Consider the following 18015-nt stretch of genomic DNA (forward strand, 5'->3'; position numbering starts at 1 on the left):
GAACAAGTGTGTATCTACCCTCAGGAGAGCCAGAAAACAACATCTTTCTCATCTCAAGTCTGAACTCTCAAACCTCTCTCCCTCCTCAAAATCCTGGTGGCGTTTAATCAAATCTGTTTCTGGTGTATGTTCCCCCTCCATCCCCTCCCTTATCTCAAATGGCCTCACTGCTGATACCGCACGTGAAAAAGCTGAATGTCTAAACTCGGTGTTTGCAGCCAAATCTTGTGTCCAAAACCCATCACTTTCTCTACCCACCTTACCCAGTCGCACCCAACTGTCCCTTGACTCTGTGTCCTTTTCTCCTAACAAGGTGGAGAGCTTGCTGTCAAACCTCGACTCAGATTCTGCAACCAGTCCAGACGGCATCAGCCCACGTGTCCTCAAAGCCTGCTCTTCTGCTCTTGCTCACCCTCTCTCTGTTCTATTCACCCTCTAATTTGCTCAAGGTCATCTGCCATCTGCTTGGAAATAAGCAAACATCACTGCCCTGCACAAAAAGGTGCAAAAACAGATCCCTGCAACGACAGACTAATCAGCCTTCAGAATCATCAGCAAGGTTATGGAATCCATCATTGCTTCAGACATCAAATCCTTCCTCTTCTCCAATGGCTTGATTTCTGATCATCAATTTGGTTTCAGACCAGATCACTCTACCCTGGATATGCTGCTTCTGCTCTCCCAACAATGGATGGAAGCCGTCAATGCCAGACAGGAAATCCGAGCCGTATCCCTGGACATATCACGTGCTTTTGACACACTCTGGCACCCTGCCCTGCTCACAAAACTCTCTTCCTATGGTATCCAAGGCCATCTCCACTCATGGCTCGCAGACTTCCTCTCCTGTCGCAGTCACCGTGTGGCCCTAAATGGAGTTCTTTCATCCCCTCTTCCTGTCCAGGCTGGAGTTCCTCAAGGTAGCCTTCTGGGCCCTGTTCTTTTTCTGGTTTCATCAATGATCTCTCCGACTCTCTGGAAAATCCTCTATCTCTTTGCCGATGACTCCACCCTCTGCCGTACCATCGGTCATCCCTCAGACCGGCAAGCAGCAGCTTCTTTGCTCACTGCAGATCTGGATAAAATCACAAACTGGTCCAACACATGGAACATGTCTTTCAATCCGGACAAATCACACGCTCTCACTATGTCTCTTCGAAAGGACCGTTTAGAAAACCGCCCCCCCATTCACTTTCTCAACAATCCTCTGGAAGAAGTCTTTTCTTTCAAGCTTCTGGGTCTCACTATCTGCCATGATCTTTCCTGGGAAAGTCACATTTCAAACCTCACCTCCAAAGCCAGTCGCCGACTGGGAATCCTCCGTCGTGCAAAGTCCTTCCTCGGCCCACCTGAGCTCCTGACCACTTACAAAGCTTTTGTCCGTAGCCTGATGGAGTACTGCTCTCCCCTCTGGGCTGGTGCTCCTGCCTTCGACCTTTCTCGGCTTCACACTGTAGAAACCAAGGCATTTCGGATCATTGGCATCTCCCGCAATGAGGCTGAGTCTTTAGGCCTCTCACTCAATCACCACAGGTTGGTCGGTGGTCTTTCTGTCTTCTACCGTCTCCTCTCTAGCCTCGCCCCCCCCTGCTCTCTCTGCAATTTGTCCCCGCAGGGTGCTCAAGGTCTGCCAAGAACCCCCTTCTGGTAAAACTACCAAAATCACGAATCACTGCTCATCTTCACTCCTTCATTCCTCTTTTTTTCCCACCTTTGGAATAAACTCCCTCACTCTATTCATTCCCATTCTTCCCTCCAGGCCTTCAAAACAGCTGTTCACCACCTCTTATCATCCCCCATCCAAATCCTCAATCTTTTCTACCCCCAATAATCTACCCAAGCCCACCTCCTTCAAATTCCCTGCTTTCCTTCCTGAAAGTCCCTGTAACGTCCATCTTCTATTCCCCATTCTCCCCGTCCCATCCCTCTCCCTTTCACAGATCTCCTAATGTCTCTGTTCCCCACTGTTTTGTCCTTCCCACTCCCTCCCCTCTTGTCTCATGCCCCCCCCTTGCTGTGCGTTGTGTGTTCGCTCTCACACGAGCCTCGACAAGGTATACAAAAAAAAATCCTCCAGAAAAGGTACAGCATCATCACCTTCCAAATAACATCTGGACAGCATCAAGTTTACAACCGATGACCATCAAAAGGGAAGTGGCTCTGTCCTGGTCACAAGGTGTCGACGGAGACGGCATCAGGAGATATCACATCGATGCGACAGGTGTGGATGCGCAGCAGGGAGGTGATGCACACTCGAACCCTTCCTGTTTAATCAAAGTAAGCACTCTATTTCGGCCGATTGCAATCGCCGTGTGCATGTGCATTTGCCCGGCCGAAGCCGAGGATATTCGTACAATATAATAACCTTGACATTTTTGGCCCAGCTTGGTTAAATTTCATCACACAAACTTTTGAGGGTTCTTCCGCGCACTATGGTAGAGTTGGCTGGCAGGATGCCAATGCTTTTGAAAATGTGCGTTAAAGTTTCCTGGTATCTGCACGTGTAGGGGAGACGATGTTCTTCCCACAGCAGCTGTGCTGCTCGGCACGACTATCCCAGAGGTGCAAACGGTAACAATGACCAATGTGCTTGCTTTCGGATAGCTGCAGACATTTTGCCTCGAGCTTGCTTCGTTCGGAAGCATAACCTGGAGCATAAGGGACAAGGAAAGAAAAGGGGAAACCTAACGAGGTGGAAGGAGGGGCGGTAAGTCGTTAATAAGACCTGGGAGGAGATGCAAGACCAACTGGAACGGCACTCTGTAGAACGCACAACTCCGCCAGGCTAAACAGTTTACGTTTCGTATCCCACCGATCGGCCGGATCTGCTTCCGTATCTGAACCAAAATCGAACCGGCTTGTTCTTGTCACCTAACCAACTCATCCAAGTTACGTGAAGATCCATCCACCATGTTTACAAACATCGTGCTTTAGATCGCTTTTGGGCCCATCTCTCAATGGTGAAGAATCACTTAAAAAAAAAAAATTAAAAATAATTTAAAAAACTTAAATAACTAAAAAAAAAAAAAAAAACTTCTCGGATTCAGAGCCGAATTTCGATCAAAATGTAATCCATTCATCCTTGTCACACACACAACCTGTCCACCAAGTTTCCTCCGAATCCATCCACAACATTTTGAGATATTGTGCTGACAGACAGACAACCAGGGATGAAAGCACAATCTTCGTCCGCCTCCAGTGACGGAGGCAACAAACGGAATTAAAGGATCAATTAAACTACCAAACGTATTCCTTCCGACAAACAGGAGCTCACCTGCATCGTGCCGTCTTTGTGAACTGGCTCTTTTCCTGGAGTACAGGGTCTCTGCTGTCCGGAATGAATGACGGAACTGTGCACAAAATGGTTGATAAGGTCAGCTGTTCAGACTCGGCGTGACATAATGAAGGGAACGAAATTATTGGGCTGCACATCATAGGTTGCACCATTACAAATCAGGGTTCAAACATACATCGTGTAAAAAAAAACAACAATGCCGGCCATTATCAGGACAGTGGTGCAGTCTTCACCGACCAGAATGTGATCGATAATGTCCCGCTCGTTGAGCGTAGAGGGCTTTGTTCCACAACCTATCCAAGTTGCGCCAAGGGTTTCTGTTCCATCTCATCTCAAGGTTCAAGTCCATTATCTCATCTGGCTCTGTCGGGTTTGTCGGCAAGTCGTCTTCAGACGTTCTTTTCTTCGTGGTGTTCGGCCCAAAGGCAGGTTCAGTGCTTCCAAAGCAGGCCCACAGTAAGGATTACACCAGTGGGATTGCCGTTGCCTTCCCGGTGGTAGTCATGGCAGGAGTTTTCGATTTGCTCATGGTGCCGGCGATAGCTCGCCCACTCTTAGCGAAGGACACCATGGGATAGTCACGTCCACATCGAATGCTAGCAGATGGGACACCCAGTTTGACGTCCATCCGAGGGACGGTACACACGTTGACGAATCACCCTGCCTGCGAAACACCAGGATGACATTTTACAGCTGGGTCGAGATGAGAACTCGGGCTAGACAGCTCAGAGGCAGGTCTGCATGCCAATGACATCCTGCCAGCTGGGCCCCCTCTTGTACATTGCACACCAAGTAATCATGAATCACAACTGGAGGTTGAACAGAGCAAACAGATGGAGACAAACTGGCAAACAAAAAAGCTTTCCCACCAACCTCTGGGGAAGCAAGTTCGGAGAACAAATCGTCTTTTGCTGCAACCGCAGAAAATCCCAACATATTTGCAAACGTTATGGAGAGATGGTCCCCAAGTGTAAACATGAGAAAGGCACAAACCTAGAATGTGAAGGATGCTGCAAGGCCATGCTGCCCATGTGGTGTTGCGTCGATGCAGAAAGTGAAGAAGACAAGCTCCGAGCTGTCTTCAGCATGTGCTTGTCCTGGATGGAGAAAGACCAGATAATGAGGGGTCATGTAAATGAAAGTTTGGGGGGTGGGGGGGGGGCATTGAGGAGGGAGGATGAGGATTATAAGGAACCGAGTTGTTACCACCGCCACCAAAGATGGATGAAGCTTATGTTTAAACTCCTGTTTGTGAGAAGGATATTCCAAAAAGTTGTGAACGGAAAGATGAATCGATTTGATTTCGGTGGTTCCGAATCTGGATTCGGATGCGAGAATGTTTTTTTTTGTTTTGTTTTGTTAAAAAGTGATTCTTCACCGTTGAGAGATCGGGCCAGAAACGTGTGTGTGTGTGTGTGTGTGTGTGTGTGTGTGTGTGTGTGTGTGTGTGTGTGTGTGTGTGTGTGTGTAATGATATTTCAAAAAGTTGTGGTCAGGTTATGACAAAACTTGATGGATGAGTTGTGTGGGCGACAAGAACAAGCCGATTAGATTTTGATTCAGGTCCGGACCCAGATGCGGCCTATCAGTGGGATACATCATGCAAACTGCTCAGCCTGGCGGAGGTGCGTGCTCTACCGAGTGCCGTTCTAGTTTATCGACGAGTTTACACTCTCGGTAGCATCTTCTCCCATGTTCTTCAAGTGGAGGCTGTTGTTCCGGGCAACGGTTCAGTACCCGTTTCTCTCGAAAGTCACCGAGACCACTTTGCTGATGATTCCTCATTCACGTAATCACGGTACGCTGCACACGTCTTTTGGGTCCAGGTTGCAACATAATGACCAAATCTAGTGTCGTCCATCACTTACGGCTCGACCATGGATGCTTGCTATATGGTAAGTGGATGCCCCACAACTCTGGACTCTGGTTTCTGTTGAGCTTGTCTGTCTGTCTTTTGTGCATGTATATATATATATATATATATATATATATATATATATATATATATATATATATATATATATATATATATATATATATAAAATCGGAGGCTCATGGAAAAGCAGACCAACAGGGGCCGAAGAGTCAACAAACACAAAAATGGGGCGAAAGGAAAACAGGATGAGGACGTACGGATGTGCCACAGCACGAGAGGAGGAATGACGGGCGAAGGGTGGGACCGGGTTCTCGGCTGACTTTAAAGACCCCGCGGTGTCCTTTGCTAAGAGTGGGTGATGGGAAGTCAGTCAGAGGTAAAAATGGGAGAGAACATGAGGGTGCCTTGAAATTCTGCAGGGAAAAGTCTGAGACCACGGTCTCCCCTACCCTCTTGGCCCCACATTCCCACCCCTGATGCTCCCCCCCCTCGCCCCCAACGTGTGTGTTTCCATTCCCCAAGAGACCACAACTTTATGGCAACACACTTGTGAGTTTAAAATGTTCGACCCAAGGAAGTAAATCGGTAAACACGGCATCATTGGGCAATCTAATCACGACAACTCAACAGCAATCCGCAGGTGGAGCAACATCAGGTGTTCCCTGGATCACGGCCCTGTCCGCGAATAACGTTTCGCTGCACGTTCGACTTTGCAGGTGCATAGTGTAACGGTTTAAAGTTTGAGACGACATAAAGTAGATGACGACAGGGTGGAAGAGAGACGATGTGGGAATTCGATTCTCATTTCATTTATTCGAGCCCAGTGTGCAAGGAAGCAGCAAAATCGATCTTAAAATGACCCGTAGAGATCGCTGTGGCGTTCTCGATCAATGGCGGTCCCACAATGCACCACATATTCAAAACAGGCACCATTTATGGGATTAATAATACACTTCAGTCAGGGCTAAGCAGCCGGGAGGGAAATGGGAAAATAAAGACAATCAAAGGCTTTTCTTGGAACCACATTACCTGGATCACGTTGGAAAAAGGGTGAACGGACATTGGGAAAAAGTACTCGAGGCCTTTAATTTGTCGTCCAACCGGCAAGAAGTGTTTTTCAGTTCTTCCTCCTTTCCCTGGGTGGACTTCCCAACGGCAACCTTAGTAACGTGTCCAATCGTTCATCGACAAAATCAAACTGGAGCGAAGTCGACGGCGCATCCGGGGTCCCGGGCCCCGTTTCTATGTGGTGATCATAACGACCAAGTTTCGTGAATTTCTGCACAAACGTTTACGAGGAGATCGCCGCCTGTTGGTCGTGCTCCTGTCGTTGAACTCCCTTTTGGCCAAAGTGCATTGCACGTCAAATAGCATTAACTGCAGACGACGAAGAACACTAGATAAATGGAGAAAAAAAAACAAACAAACAACAACAAAAAAAAAATGACAGGACAAGAAGAAAACAAACCGACAAACTTAATTGACGGTGCGACCATTTTCAATATTATGGCCAAACATGGCAAACTACGAAACGGCACCGGACGGAGCGAAGTGGAAGCGCCGTCTTCATCTCGAGGAAAGCACGTGATAATATGTTGAAGAACAATTCCGTTGCGCTATTTAAATGGATGTTCAGACGGCACTGGCGATGTTGGTACAGCAGCTGAGGCCGAAATCGAGCTGAATTATTCCGAAGCACGAAGAATGTAAAATAAGTGAGTACGGGCAGGAAACGAACCGGTGCCGTTGCAATTTATACTCCATATCCTCAAGCACTCGTCCGTGACGACTGCACCTGATGGGATTATAAAAGGGATGTTGGAAACACGTGGGTGCGGAGAGGGGAGCTGAAGTTCGAGACCAGTTCCGCGGAGTCCACCCGGTCTCGGAGGAAAGGCCGCCTGGGACCCTGGGAACCTTTCGCAGACCCCGGGCCGTTTTGCCAAGGAGGGGGTCCTCGGCTGTTTTTCGGTCAGCTTTTCGCGTCTCCTGCACCCCTTGGATATGACACCAAGTGATCCATTTAACATTAGGCTGCCAGGCCCGGAGAATGGGGTGTCGGGACCGTGGACTTGGGATCTTCTCGAGGACGATGGGAGCAGGGGCAATCTCATCATCTCGTCGGTCCTGGGGGCACCGACAAGAGGCCCCTGTAAATATATAATTTTCCCCAGTAGCCCGTGATTTAAAAAAAAAAAAAAAAAAACGTTGTGGGTAGAACGGACCACTTCGTGTAACATTTCCGTGGGGTGAAGGCAAAGCAAAAAAGCCCATCATTGGAAAACAACCGGGATCCCTCCAGGGGAAAACTGCCTGGGCTCCGCAACGGCCTCTCCCAAGGACGGGATGTTTTGAAACAGATGGGTGTGACTAGGGGAGCTGAAGAGGATCCAATCACAAGAGTGGACACTTTTGCAGGTCAAAGTTATCCACAGACCAACTGAGAGGACGATTCAACCGAGAGCATTGAGCAGAAAGTCCCCCCCCCCCCCAAATACCTTATCAGCTCACAAGAACATTAGTAAACCGTGGACTAGACCTCCGGCGTTGTGAGCGATCGTGTGTGTGGCATTGATGGGTGAATCATGTCCAGAGGTTTTGGAACGTAATGCTCTTTTTGGTGGATTTATTTAATGTTCGAGTACCCAGGAAGCTGAGAAATTATTTCAAAGTTTTTTTTGAGTGTCTGTGCGAACCCTGTTTAGGAAGCAAAATTGGTGAAAATAAATATTGAACGACATGAGCACCTTGATCCCGGCCTGCTTCTCACCTGTGTTCTCAGGAGTGAACTTTGCACCGAGGCTTCCCCTCGTTTGCTGAACCGATGGAATATCCCCGTCTGTGGGTCCAGAATCCCTTCCGCGTCTTCATCCATAACACCAGACTGCATCCGAACGCCTCCTGCCTTCAAAAAGGCTTGCACGCTATAACCTCTTCCCTTTCCACAGCCAATCTTTCCCTCTGACGCCCCAGGATAATCATGATCGCTGGGTGGTCTCTGAGATGCGGAAACAGACTGGGGGAGCACCTCACACGTCTGAGCATCCAGGTGTTGGATCCTCATAATCTTGGCAGGCAACGGGTGGCTTGATAGGGCAACGACGGAAGACGTCGCCACAGCGATGGTCTCTGCTTTGAGTTTTGAAGGTGGTAGCTGGACGGTCACATCCCCCGTTTCGGAAGGTCTTATTTGGGCCTTGACGTTGATACCTTTGGGCGACAACACAGTGGCAACAACAAATTAAATAACTATCACATGCACCTGCATCCAACAGATTGTCAGCACGAGGTCCACACTGTTACATTTATGATCTTGCCCTTTCCAGAACGTCCACCCAGCCGAAGCAGTCCCTGGGCAAAGAATAGTGGGAGGGATTATTCCATTACTCTTTCCAGTGGTAGTCAGGGAAAAATTCGGAATTTATCCAGGACACCGACACGTAACGGCCTACTCTTTTCAGAAGATACCATGGGAGCCTTTTGAAAAGTTGAGATATTCTTGAGGGTACAAACTTTTCACCGGTGATCATCCAGGGCTACGAGGGAAAGTACAAATCCTCTCAACTCTCAGGCGAAAATAAATAAATAAAAATTAAGAAGATACGCCACCGCAAAGTTCTGCTTTTCATATGTCAACGTCTGGAAATGGTGCGCCGGACTACTCACGAGCAGCACCATCCCATCCCGATCCCAGGATGCAGGGCTGCAGGCCAAGATGCTTCACAACGATAACGTCATTTAGAAACAGTCCATCAAGCATCGTTGCTGGTGTTGAGCGCAGATAAGAAGCCAAGACTCAACAGTCGGCGTGTGAGACACAGCAAGCATGGCACCACTGAATAACAGGAAATGTGCGCAAGCATGGCGCATCGTGCACGCTTTCAATCCGCGTAAAAAGTGCTTCACGGGTTCAATCCCAGCCTCGGTGGTGTGATGGTTCGAGCGTCCGCTCCGAGTCTGCAAGGTCGGTGGTTCGAACCTCGGCCGATTCATATCAAGGACTTAAAAATAGTACGGGCTGCTCACTTGCTTGATGCTCAGCATTTAAATGGATAGGGCATGGACAAACAACCGTAGGTTGGTAATAATAGGGAAGGCTTCGATGGGCCTTGCAGCCTCCTCATGCATCAAAGTTCCTCGCAAGGGAACTCATATTAGTATAACTAGCAGAGTCGTCGCCCGATGGGCGATCTTTTGCCAAGCGTGCAGCACGTTCTTCTGACGCGTACCTTGATTTGGGCGGTGTATAGGCAACTGACAGCTGTGTAAGCAAAATCAATAAATAACCCATGAAGTTATGTGTTTGAAGCAAAAACATACCGACTGCACTGGAAAACGCGAGGACAGGAATACTGTACATACTGTAAATGGGGGAGACCCTCACCTCCAGGTGGCGCTACACGATACACATTTCCATAGAGAATTTGCATCCCACCAAGACCACCGGCAAAGATAAAAACACCCCGATACATTAATTGGGGTCATGCTGATCGTATGTGGCAAGTCTGGATGGAATTGGCCCACAACTGAAGGAGTGGCGTGACAAACAAACAAACAAACACACAAACACTGGTCCGTGAATTGTAGAACGAACAAGGGAAGAAAGGGGGACGTGATTGTGAATTTAACGTTGCATCTTTATTTACTTTTGACATTGTTAAGAACAACTTCCTCCTCGTCTTCCTCCTCGTCTTCCTCGATTTCTTTTTTTTTTTTTTTTTACATTTCCATGACCTAATCTGTTGAACTCTCTCATACATTAATATTAACAACAAAAACGATCTTATGATGCTTCATCTTCCTCTCTCACACATGTGGTACTCTTTACTGTTTCACAATGCACTACTCTTCTGCTATTTCAACAGACTGCTTTCATTTCGACCTCTCCTTCATTCCTTGCCTAAAAAATCCAACTATTACAGCGCTTCTTCTCTCCATGCTCTGAATTCGCCTTCATTGCATCCATCAAGAATTGTGTTAAATCGCATCTCTGACCTAAAACTTTTAAAAACCACAGTTTGCCATGAATGCTCGCTTTCCATCAACCATTCTTTTTTTCCAACTTCAGTGCCAACTCACCCCCTCACCCCTCACTCTCACTCTCAAAGCAACCATCCCACTCTTCTCCCTCCAAGCCTCCCTCTCACCTCTTTCAAAAATTCCCCCTCACCTTTCTCCCACCTTTCATCCCCCTCACTCTTCCTTCTCTAAGTTGCCCCCCTCTCATCCACCAACCTGCCTCCCTCCACTGCCCTCTCACCTCCATCTCTTCACTCCACCTCCTCAAATACTCAACTGCCATCTTCCTTGTCTCTTGTCCCCCCTCTCTCCCAGCACCACAGAGCCTTTTCTCCTCCTCATTCGGCCCCCTCCCCTCGCTATTCTGCAATACCCCACACTCCTTCAGCAACCCTCCTTACCTCCCCCTCGTCCCTCGTCCTACCCTCCCCCGCCCCCTCCGCCTCCTGCACCCAAAGCCTCCTCCCCTACCTCTTCATTAAAAGTGTGGACCTCAAATATCCGGGGCCTTCGCTCAAACCTTTCAGATCTTTCCATGCAGGTTGCCACTGACAAACCAGACATTATCTGCCTAACAGAAACTTTCCTCTCCCAAGACGTGTCTGACTCCCAAGTATCTCTCCCTGGTTACTCCCTCTTACGGTATGACAGACCTGAGCCTCGTCCTGGTGGAGGTGTTGCTCTCTTCATCAAAGACTCTATTCCTCACTCTCCCTGCACTGCTCTCACTCCCCCACACCCCCAGGAATACCTCTGGCTTCGGCTTCCCCTCCACTCCCACCTCATGTTTATATGTGTACTGTACCGTCCACCGAACAGTGATGACTCCATCTACACCTCACTATCCGAAAACATGGACCATCTTCTATCTTCTCATCCAAACTCTCTCTTCCTCTTATGTGGCGACTTCAATTGTCATCACGCCAGTTGGCTAGGTGTGGGTACCTCTCTCACCTGCCATGGGACATCAGCAAAAGCTTTCTGTGACTCATTGGGACTGACTCAATCGGTCAACTTCCCGACCCGGATCTCAACCAATGGTACTCCATCTCTTCTGGATCTGATTTTGACAAATTTCCCTGACAATATCTGCTGCTCTTCCTTCGCTCCAATTGGTTCTTCTGACCACGTCCTTGTTAAAGTGGACATCTCTCTGGCTGTTATCAGAGAACCACCTCACCGCCGTCGAGTCTGGCATTTCACTCAAGCCGACTGGCAGGGTCTCCGAGCAGCCATCAAACTTACAGACTGGTCTCCTATCACTACTTTCTCAAACATCAACTCATCCTGGGAATTCTTTCAAAGAAACTTGCTCTCCCTCATGCACAGATTTATCCCCTCTCGTGTTCAGTTGTCTTACCCTTCCTCCCGCCCTTGGTTTACTGAAGCTTGTGGCGAGGCAGTTGTCCTGAAACAACTTGCCTTTGCCTCATGGAAAGCAAACCCAACTGAGGGCAATCTCAGTTCTTTCCACAAAGCTCGGAACAAGTGTGTAGCTGCCCTCAGGAGAGCCAGAAAACAACATCTTTCTCATCTGAAGTCTGAACTCTCAAACCTCTCTCCCTCCTCAAAATCCTGGTGGCGTTTAATCAAATCTGTTTCTGGTGTATGTTCCCCCTCCATCCCCTCCCTTACCTCAAATGGCCGCACTGCTGATTCCACACGTGATAAAGCTGAATGTCTAAACTCGGTGTTTGCAGCTAAATCTTGTGTCCCAAACCCATCACTATCTCTACCCACTTTACCCAGTCGCACCCAACTGTCCCTGGACTCTGTATCCTTTTCTCCTGACAAGGTGGAGAGCTTGCTTTCAAACCTCGAGTCAGATTCTGCAACCGGTCCAGACGGCATCAGCCCACGTGTCCTCAAAGCCTGCTCTTCTGCTCTTGCTCACCCTCTCTCTGTTCTATTCACCCTCTCATTTTCCCAAGGTCATCTGCCATCTGCTTGGAAATCTGCTAACATCACTGCCCTGCATAAAAAAGGTGCAAAAACAGATCCCTGTAACTATAGACCAATCAGCCTTCTCCCAATCATCAGCAAGGTTATGGAATCCATCATCGCTTCAGACATGAAATCCTTCCTCTTCTCCAATGGCTTGATTTCCAATCATCAATTTGGTTTCAGACCAGGTCACTCTACCCTAGATATGCTGCTACTGCTCTCCCATCAATGGATGGAGGTCCTCAATGCCAGACAGGAAATCCGAGCCGTATCCCTGGACATATCACGTGCTTTTGACACAGTCTGGCACCCTGCCCTACTCACCAAACTCTCTTCCCATGGTATTCAAGGCCATCTCCACTCATGGCTCGAAGACTTCCTCTCCTGTCGCAGTCAACGTGTGGCCCTAAATGGAGTTCTTTCATCCCCTCTTCCTGTGCAGGCTGGAGTTCCTCAAGGTAGCGTTCTGGGCCCTGTTCTTTTTCTGGTTTTCATCAATGATCTCTCGGACTCTCTGGAAAATCCTCTATTTCTCTTTGCCGATGACTCCACCCTCTGCCGTACCATCTGTCATCCCTCAGACCGGCAAGCAGCAGCTTCTTCGCTCACTGCAGATCTGGATAAAATCACAAACTGGTCCAACACGTGGAACATGTCTTTCAATCCAGACAAATCTCACACTCTCACTATGTCTCTTCGAAAGGACCGTTTACAAAACCCCCCATCCACTTTCTCAACAATCCTCTGGAAGAAGTCTTTTCTTTCAAGCTTCTGGGTCTCACTATCTGCCATGACCTTTCCTGGGAAAGTCACATTTCCAACCTTGCCTCAAAAGCCAGTCGCCGACTGGGAATCCTCCGTCGTGCAAAGTCCTTCCTCGGCCCTCTTGAGCTCCTGACCACTTACAAAGCTTTTGTCCGTAGCCTGATGGAGTACTGCTCTCCCCTCTGGGCTGGTGCTCCTGCCTCCCACCTTTCTCGACTTCACGCTGTCGAAACCAGGGCTTTTAAGATCATTGGCATCTCCCGCAATGAAGCTGAGTCTTTGGGCCTCTCACTCAATCACCGCAGGTTGGTCGGTGGTCTTTCTGTCTTCTACCGACTCCTCTCCAGCCTTGCCCCCCTGCTCTCTCTGTGATTTGTCCCAACCACATTTCCACAGGGCACTCAAGGTCCGCCAACAACCCCCTTCTGGTAAAACTACCAAAATCACGAATCACTGCTCATCTTCACTCTTTCATTCCTCTTTTTCCCGCCTTTGGAATAAACTTCCTCACTCTATTCTTTCCCATTCTTCCCTCCAGGCTTTCAAAACAGCTGTTCACCACCACCTCTTATCTTCCCCCATCCAAATCCTCGATCTTTTCTACCCCCGATAATCCACCCAAGCCCACTTCCTTCAATTCTCCTGCTTTCCTTCCTGAAAGTCCCTTTAATGTCCATCTTCCCCTCGCCATGTTCCCCGTCCCATCCCCATCCCTCTCCCTTCCACAGTTCACCTGTGTCTGTTCCCCAATGTTTTGTCCCTTCCACTCCCGCCCCTCTTGTCTCATGCCTCCTTGCTGTGAGTTGTGTGTTAGCTCTCATACGAGCCTCGACCAAGGTATACAAAAAAAAAAAAAAAAAAAAAAAAAAAAAAAAAAAACGGGAACAGGAGCAACACAGGCATGAGAGGCCAAATGGCCTTCTCATGCCCCACAATTCCTCATGTATCTTTGTGTTCCGTTGTTAAGAACAGGAGAAAAATGGGGAGGGGAGGACAGAGTTGGGGGTGAAGGGTGCATGGAGTTCGAAGAGGGAGATTGAGACGGTTGGAAGGGGGTCTGGGGGTTGGGAGATGAACCTGGAGTTGGAAGGGGAATTGAGTACTTGGGGTTTGGATATTGGAGCAGTTGAGGACTTCAAGAGGAAAGGCAGAGGGGATGACAGAGTTGGCTTGGGGGAGGGAGGGCAGAGAGGGTGCAAAGTTGGGATCAAGGGGTTTGAGGATTTGAAGAAAGGTGGAGGGGAGCACAGAGTTTGGGTGTGGTGGGAGGAGTGTAAAGGACATGGGATTGTGGGTGGGTGTGGGGGGTTAGGGACCTGAAGTCACATTTTTGGGTCCTTTTGCATCTTGAGGGACCTCAGGGCCTGAGACGGCCTTCAAAGGTCCAAGGGGTTTCAGCAGTCTCAAGGGTCGAAAGGTACATTCCAATAGTACGTAAATAATAGACAGTCACATGGCTGGATGGACGGATGGGCGTACGTAGAGACCGAGCTCATTATATATATATACACAAAAATGGCTACGTTAATAATAACAATGACACTGATTTTTGGTGCTCCACCACCTATGGTTGGCATATCTCTAAGGCAAGGGAGAGCCTACAGCGGGTGGTGTCTTGTCCCATTCACTTCAAAGGCTTTTGTATACAAACCCTCCCTGTGAACACCACTGTCTACAGATATGATGCAATACAAGGTAATTAAGGCACAGGAAAAAGCCGCTCGGACCATTACATCCATGCCACATCCAAGCTGGTAGTGCTAATTATAGAGCTCATCTCAAGCAGGAAATTGGGTCACAGAACCGGCACACAATGGCCTACCCAATTTGGAAAGGCACTGGAGGATCTCCAATTTGCACGTCGTAAAAACGCATACAGAACAGCCGGCTTTTATGTCCCCACCTGCAGGGCACCACTCGCCGAAATGCCACGACATCAGTCGCCAGAACGGCAGTTTTCAGTCAAATCGAACACCGTCGGGGATGGGACCTCGAGAGACAACACGGTCGGCAACACGGGGCATTCCGTTTGATCCCATTTTCACGAGGCCTTAAAGAGGACAACCTTGCCAAGAGGTGGAAACGCCTGGTGAGATGACATCATTGTTCAGGTGCAATGTGATGGCACTTTCAAAAAATACGTTCTGCATGTTGATGCAAACACCTCAAATCGTCATTCACATTGAAGATGCCGTGGATTCACAGCCAGAGTGAGCGAGCATGGCGCTCGAACACAGCGCGAGAATTCACGACCAGCACCTTCGAAATCCCAACTGGAAATGTGGGGTTCTTCATCACAATCAAACGAAGCAACAAGGAGAAAAGATGTCCAAAGGAATCAAAAGTGATTCCATAAGGGTGAAATGTGAGAGGGGGCAGGGGGAGGGGGGTGGGGGGAATGAGTCAGGTTCATCTGACAGAGGCATGTTGATGACTGGAGGGACTTCTCGTGCAAAGGGAAATGAATGACTCAGAGAAACGGATGTCCTCCTTCCATAGGCCTGTCAGTCCCCATTGACAAATGGCTGTTTTTTCCTGCTTTATCCAGCAGAGCGCAAGATGGCCAAGACCAAGGTTCGTGATCCGACAGCCACCCAGCCTTGTAAACCCATCCCTTGGTTGGGAGCTCCACATTCCTGTGTTCCCTTCTTTCGGCCTCTTCATTATCCTATGACCGTCATTTTTGTCCACCTAACCGAATATTTCCTCGCCACCCGTCGCCATCTTGCGATGAATTTTGAGGGGGGGGGGGTTAACAGGGCTGGTTTGGCTTGTCAAACGATACAAAAGCACAGGCAATGTGGAATTCGAGTATTTCGAAATGAACATCCATTTAGAAAATACAACCACAGCAAAGCAATCGGGCATTCCCACAAAGGAAGTTCCTCAACAAAGGTCCTCGTTGACTGGCGACATGTCCAGAAGCAATATTAAATAAAAGAGTAAGAATAAAATAAACAAAAAACAAAGCTTTCAGCGAGCAAACGAAACGTCTCCACCTTCATCAAGAAGGATTGTGAGAACAGGAAAGGTAACCCAAAAAAAAAAAAAATTAACATCACAAAACGGAATCGGTTAGAATTACGAACGAACAAATTACACATCTTATGGAATCCCTTCCTCATGCTCGTAACACACAGTGGAAACGACATCTAGAAGAAGATAAAAGCATCGCTCTAACGATTGCAATGACTTCACCACGAGTGGGCGACTCGAACCCACCTTCTGGTTTGAATTTGTGCACGGTGTAGGACGTGGAGGAAACGGGATCCATTCCAGATCCCACGGTACGAACAAGTTCGCAGGCCCATTCCTCCGCAGTGATATCGGAATCCTTGGGAGGTGCTGGAAAACAAAGAAGCCTTTGAGCCAATCCGTTACAAGTGAAAATCAAATGGAACGCTGCACGGCGGTTACAGCGACCGAAAGCACGGGTTCCCAAACGATGTCAAGAATAACGAGCAGTTCCATGTCCCCTAGTCAGATGGACGGGTCTTATCACAACTCTGGACGAGCAGGAATGGGGTGGTTGCCATGTTCAATGAGTAGTCAGATGCCTGACTCGATCTGAAGAAGACTCTCTCAAACACAAACATGTGATAACATGAATCTCTATCAGCCGTAGAGCACTTTTACACGCTACTCTGGCTGGCACGCTACTTAGAATTTTGACGATCAATGCGATATTTATATTTATACTGTCGGACCCCACTATTTGCGGACCCCACGTATTCATGGTTGATAAAATGCAACCTGCTTCGACATTTGTGGCCTGTGCTTTGCATATTCGCTGTTTTTCCATGGGATTTTTGATTTTTCCATGGTGAGTGACCCGAGAAAATGGGGAAGCACGGTTCGTTATTACTTACAACGTGCAAGTCTAACGTGTGTGTGTGTGTGTGTGTGTGTGTGTGTGTGTGTGTGTATATGTATGTATGTATGTATATATATATATATATATATATATATATATATATATATATATATATATATATATATATATATATATATATATATATATATATATATATATATATATATATATATATATATATATATATATGAATAGACCCCTCCCATGCTCTTCAACTAGCCAAAGAAGCTGCATAAAGCAACCAAGAAAGACGATCCAAGGTCAGCCCTTTCCTGTTTCAAACCCCTCCCAGCATTCCTCCACAGCTGCAAAAACATTCACAAATAGCACACACATTGCTTTGTGCAGCTTCTTTGGCGAGAAGAGCATGGGAGGAGTCTATTTATTTCTACAAGCCTCGCCACCTGGGGTTAATTGATGAGGTGAGAGCTCATTGGTTATTCCCTCCATTCACAGGTGAGAGATGCGAATGGGTCTTTCTATATATATATATATATATATATATATATATATATATATATATATATATATATATATATATATATATATATATATATATATATATATATATATATATATATATACATACATAAATATTTATATATGAATATCAAAACATGTGGAGTGTGACGAAGACTCCGCCGATCCCCATTGGACAGTCACACCAAAGCGTCGCCTCCAACACAGAGGCCTCGGCTCAGTGACTCGGTCAAACAGAAAAAGATTACATGGTCATCATCAGTTAAACATCAAACAGAATCACCGATCTGGATTTCAGGCTTATTTGCCCCCATCAGGACAGCACTCAGATAAATATCAAATCAATGATGACCACATTCGTCGTTTATACATCAGACCTGACTGTTATGGTGAGCATCACCACGGATTATATCTCACATGGTAAAACCGCATAATCCACAAAGAATCTGCACAGGTGTTGGACTATGTCCAATGGGGATCGGCGGAGTGCTCATCATACTCCACATGTTTCGATTTTCCTGCCAATCACATCTCGTACCTTCAGGTTGAATGGTTTGCATTAGTGGGAACAATCGTCTGGGTGGCAGACAGATGGTTGTTCTGTGCGGATTATGCGGTTTTACCGTGTGAGACATAATCCGCGGCAATGCTCACCATAACAATCAGGAGATGCATCTCAGATATGTATGTATGTATAATTGCATATATGTATATGAGATGCACCTCCTGACTGTTGTGGTGAGCATCGCCGCGGATTATGTCTCA

General features: G+C 47.6%; 1 protein-coding gene across 1 annotated transcript in view; it reads right to left on the reverse strand.

Moving 5' to 3' along the window:
* The window catches only part of EMSY (EMSY transcriptional repressor, BRCA2 interacting), a 65302-nt gene that overhangs the window by 4602 nt on the left and 42685 nt on the right, over positions 1 to 18015 (reverse strand). Inside the window, 4 exon segments of the mRNA XM_085863414.1 lie at positions 3272 to 3347; positions 4286 to 4389; positions 7939 to 8378; positions 16119 to 16241. Of these exon segments, the coding sequence (XP_085719540.1) occupies positions 3272 to 3347; positions 4286 to 4389; positions 7939 to 8378; positions 16119 to 16241 (743 nt within the window).

Source organism: Eptatretus burgeri, chromosome 17, assembly GCF_056783735.1.
Source record: "Eptatretus burgeri isolate ZD-2024b chromosome 17, Ebu_testis_v1, whole genome shotgun sequence".
Taxonomy (NCBI): domain Eukaryota; kingdom Metazoa; phylum Chordata; class Myxini; order Myxiniformes; family Myxinidae; genus Eptatretus; species Eptatretus burgeri.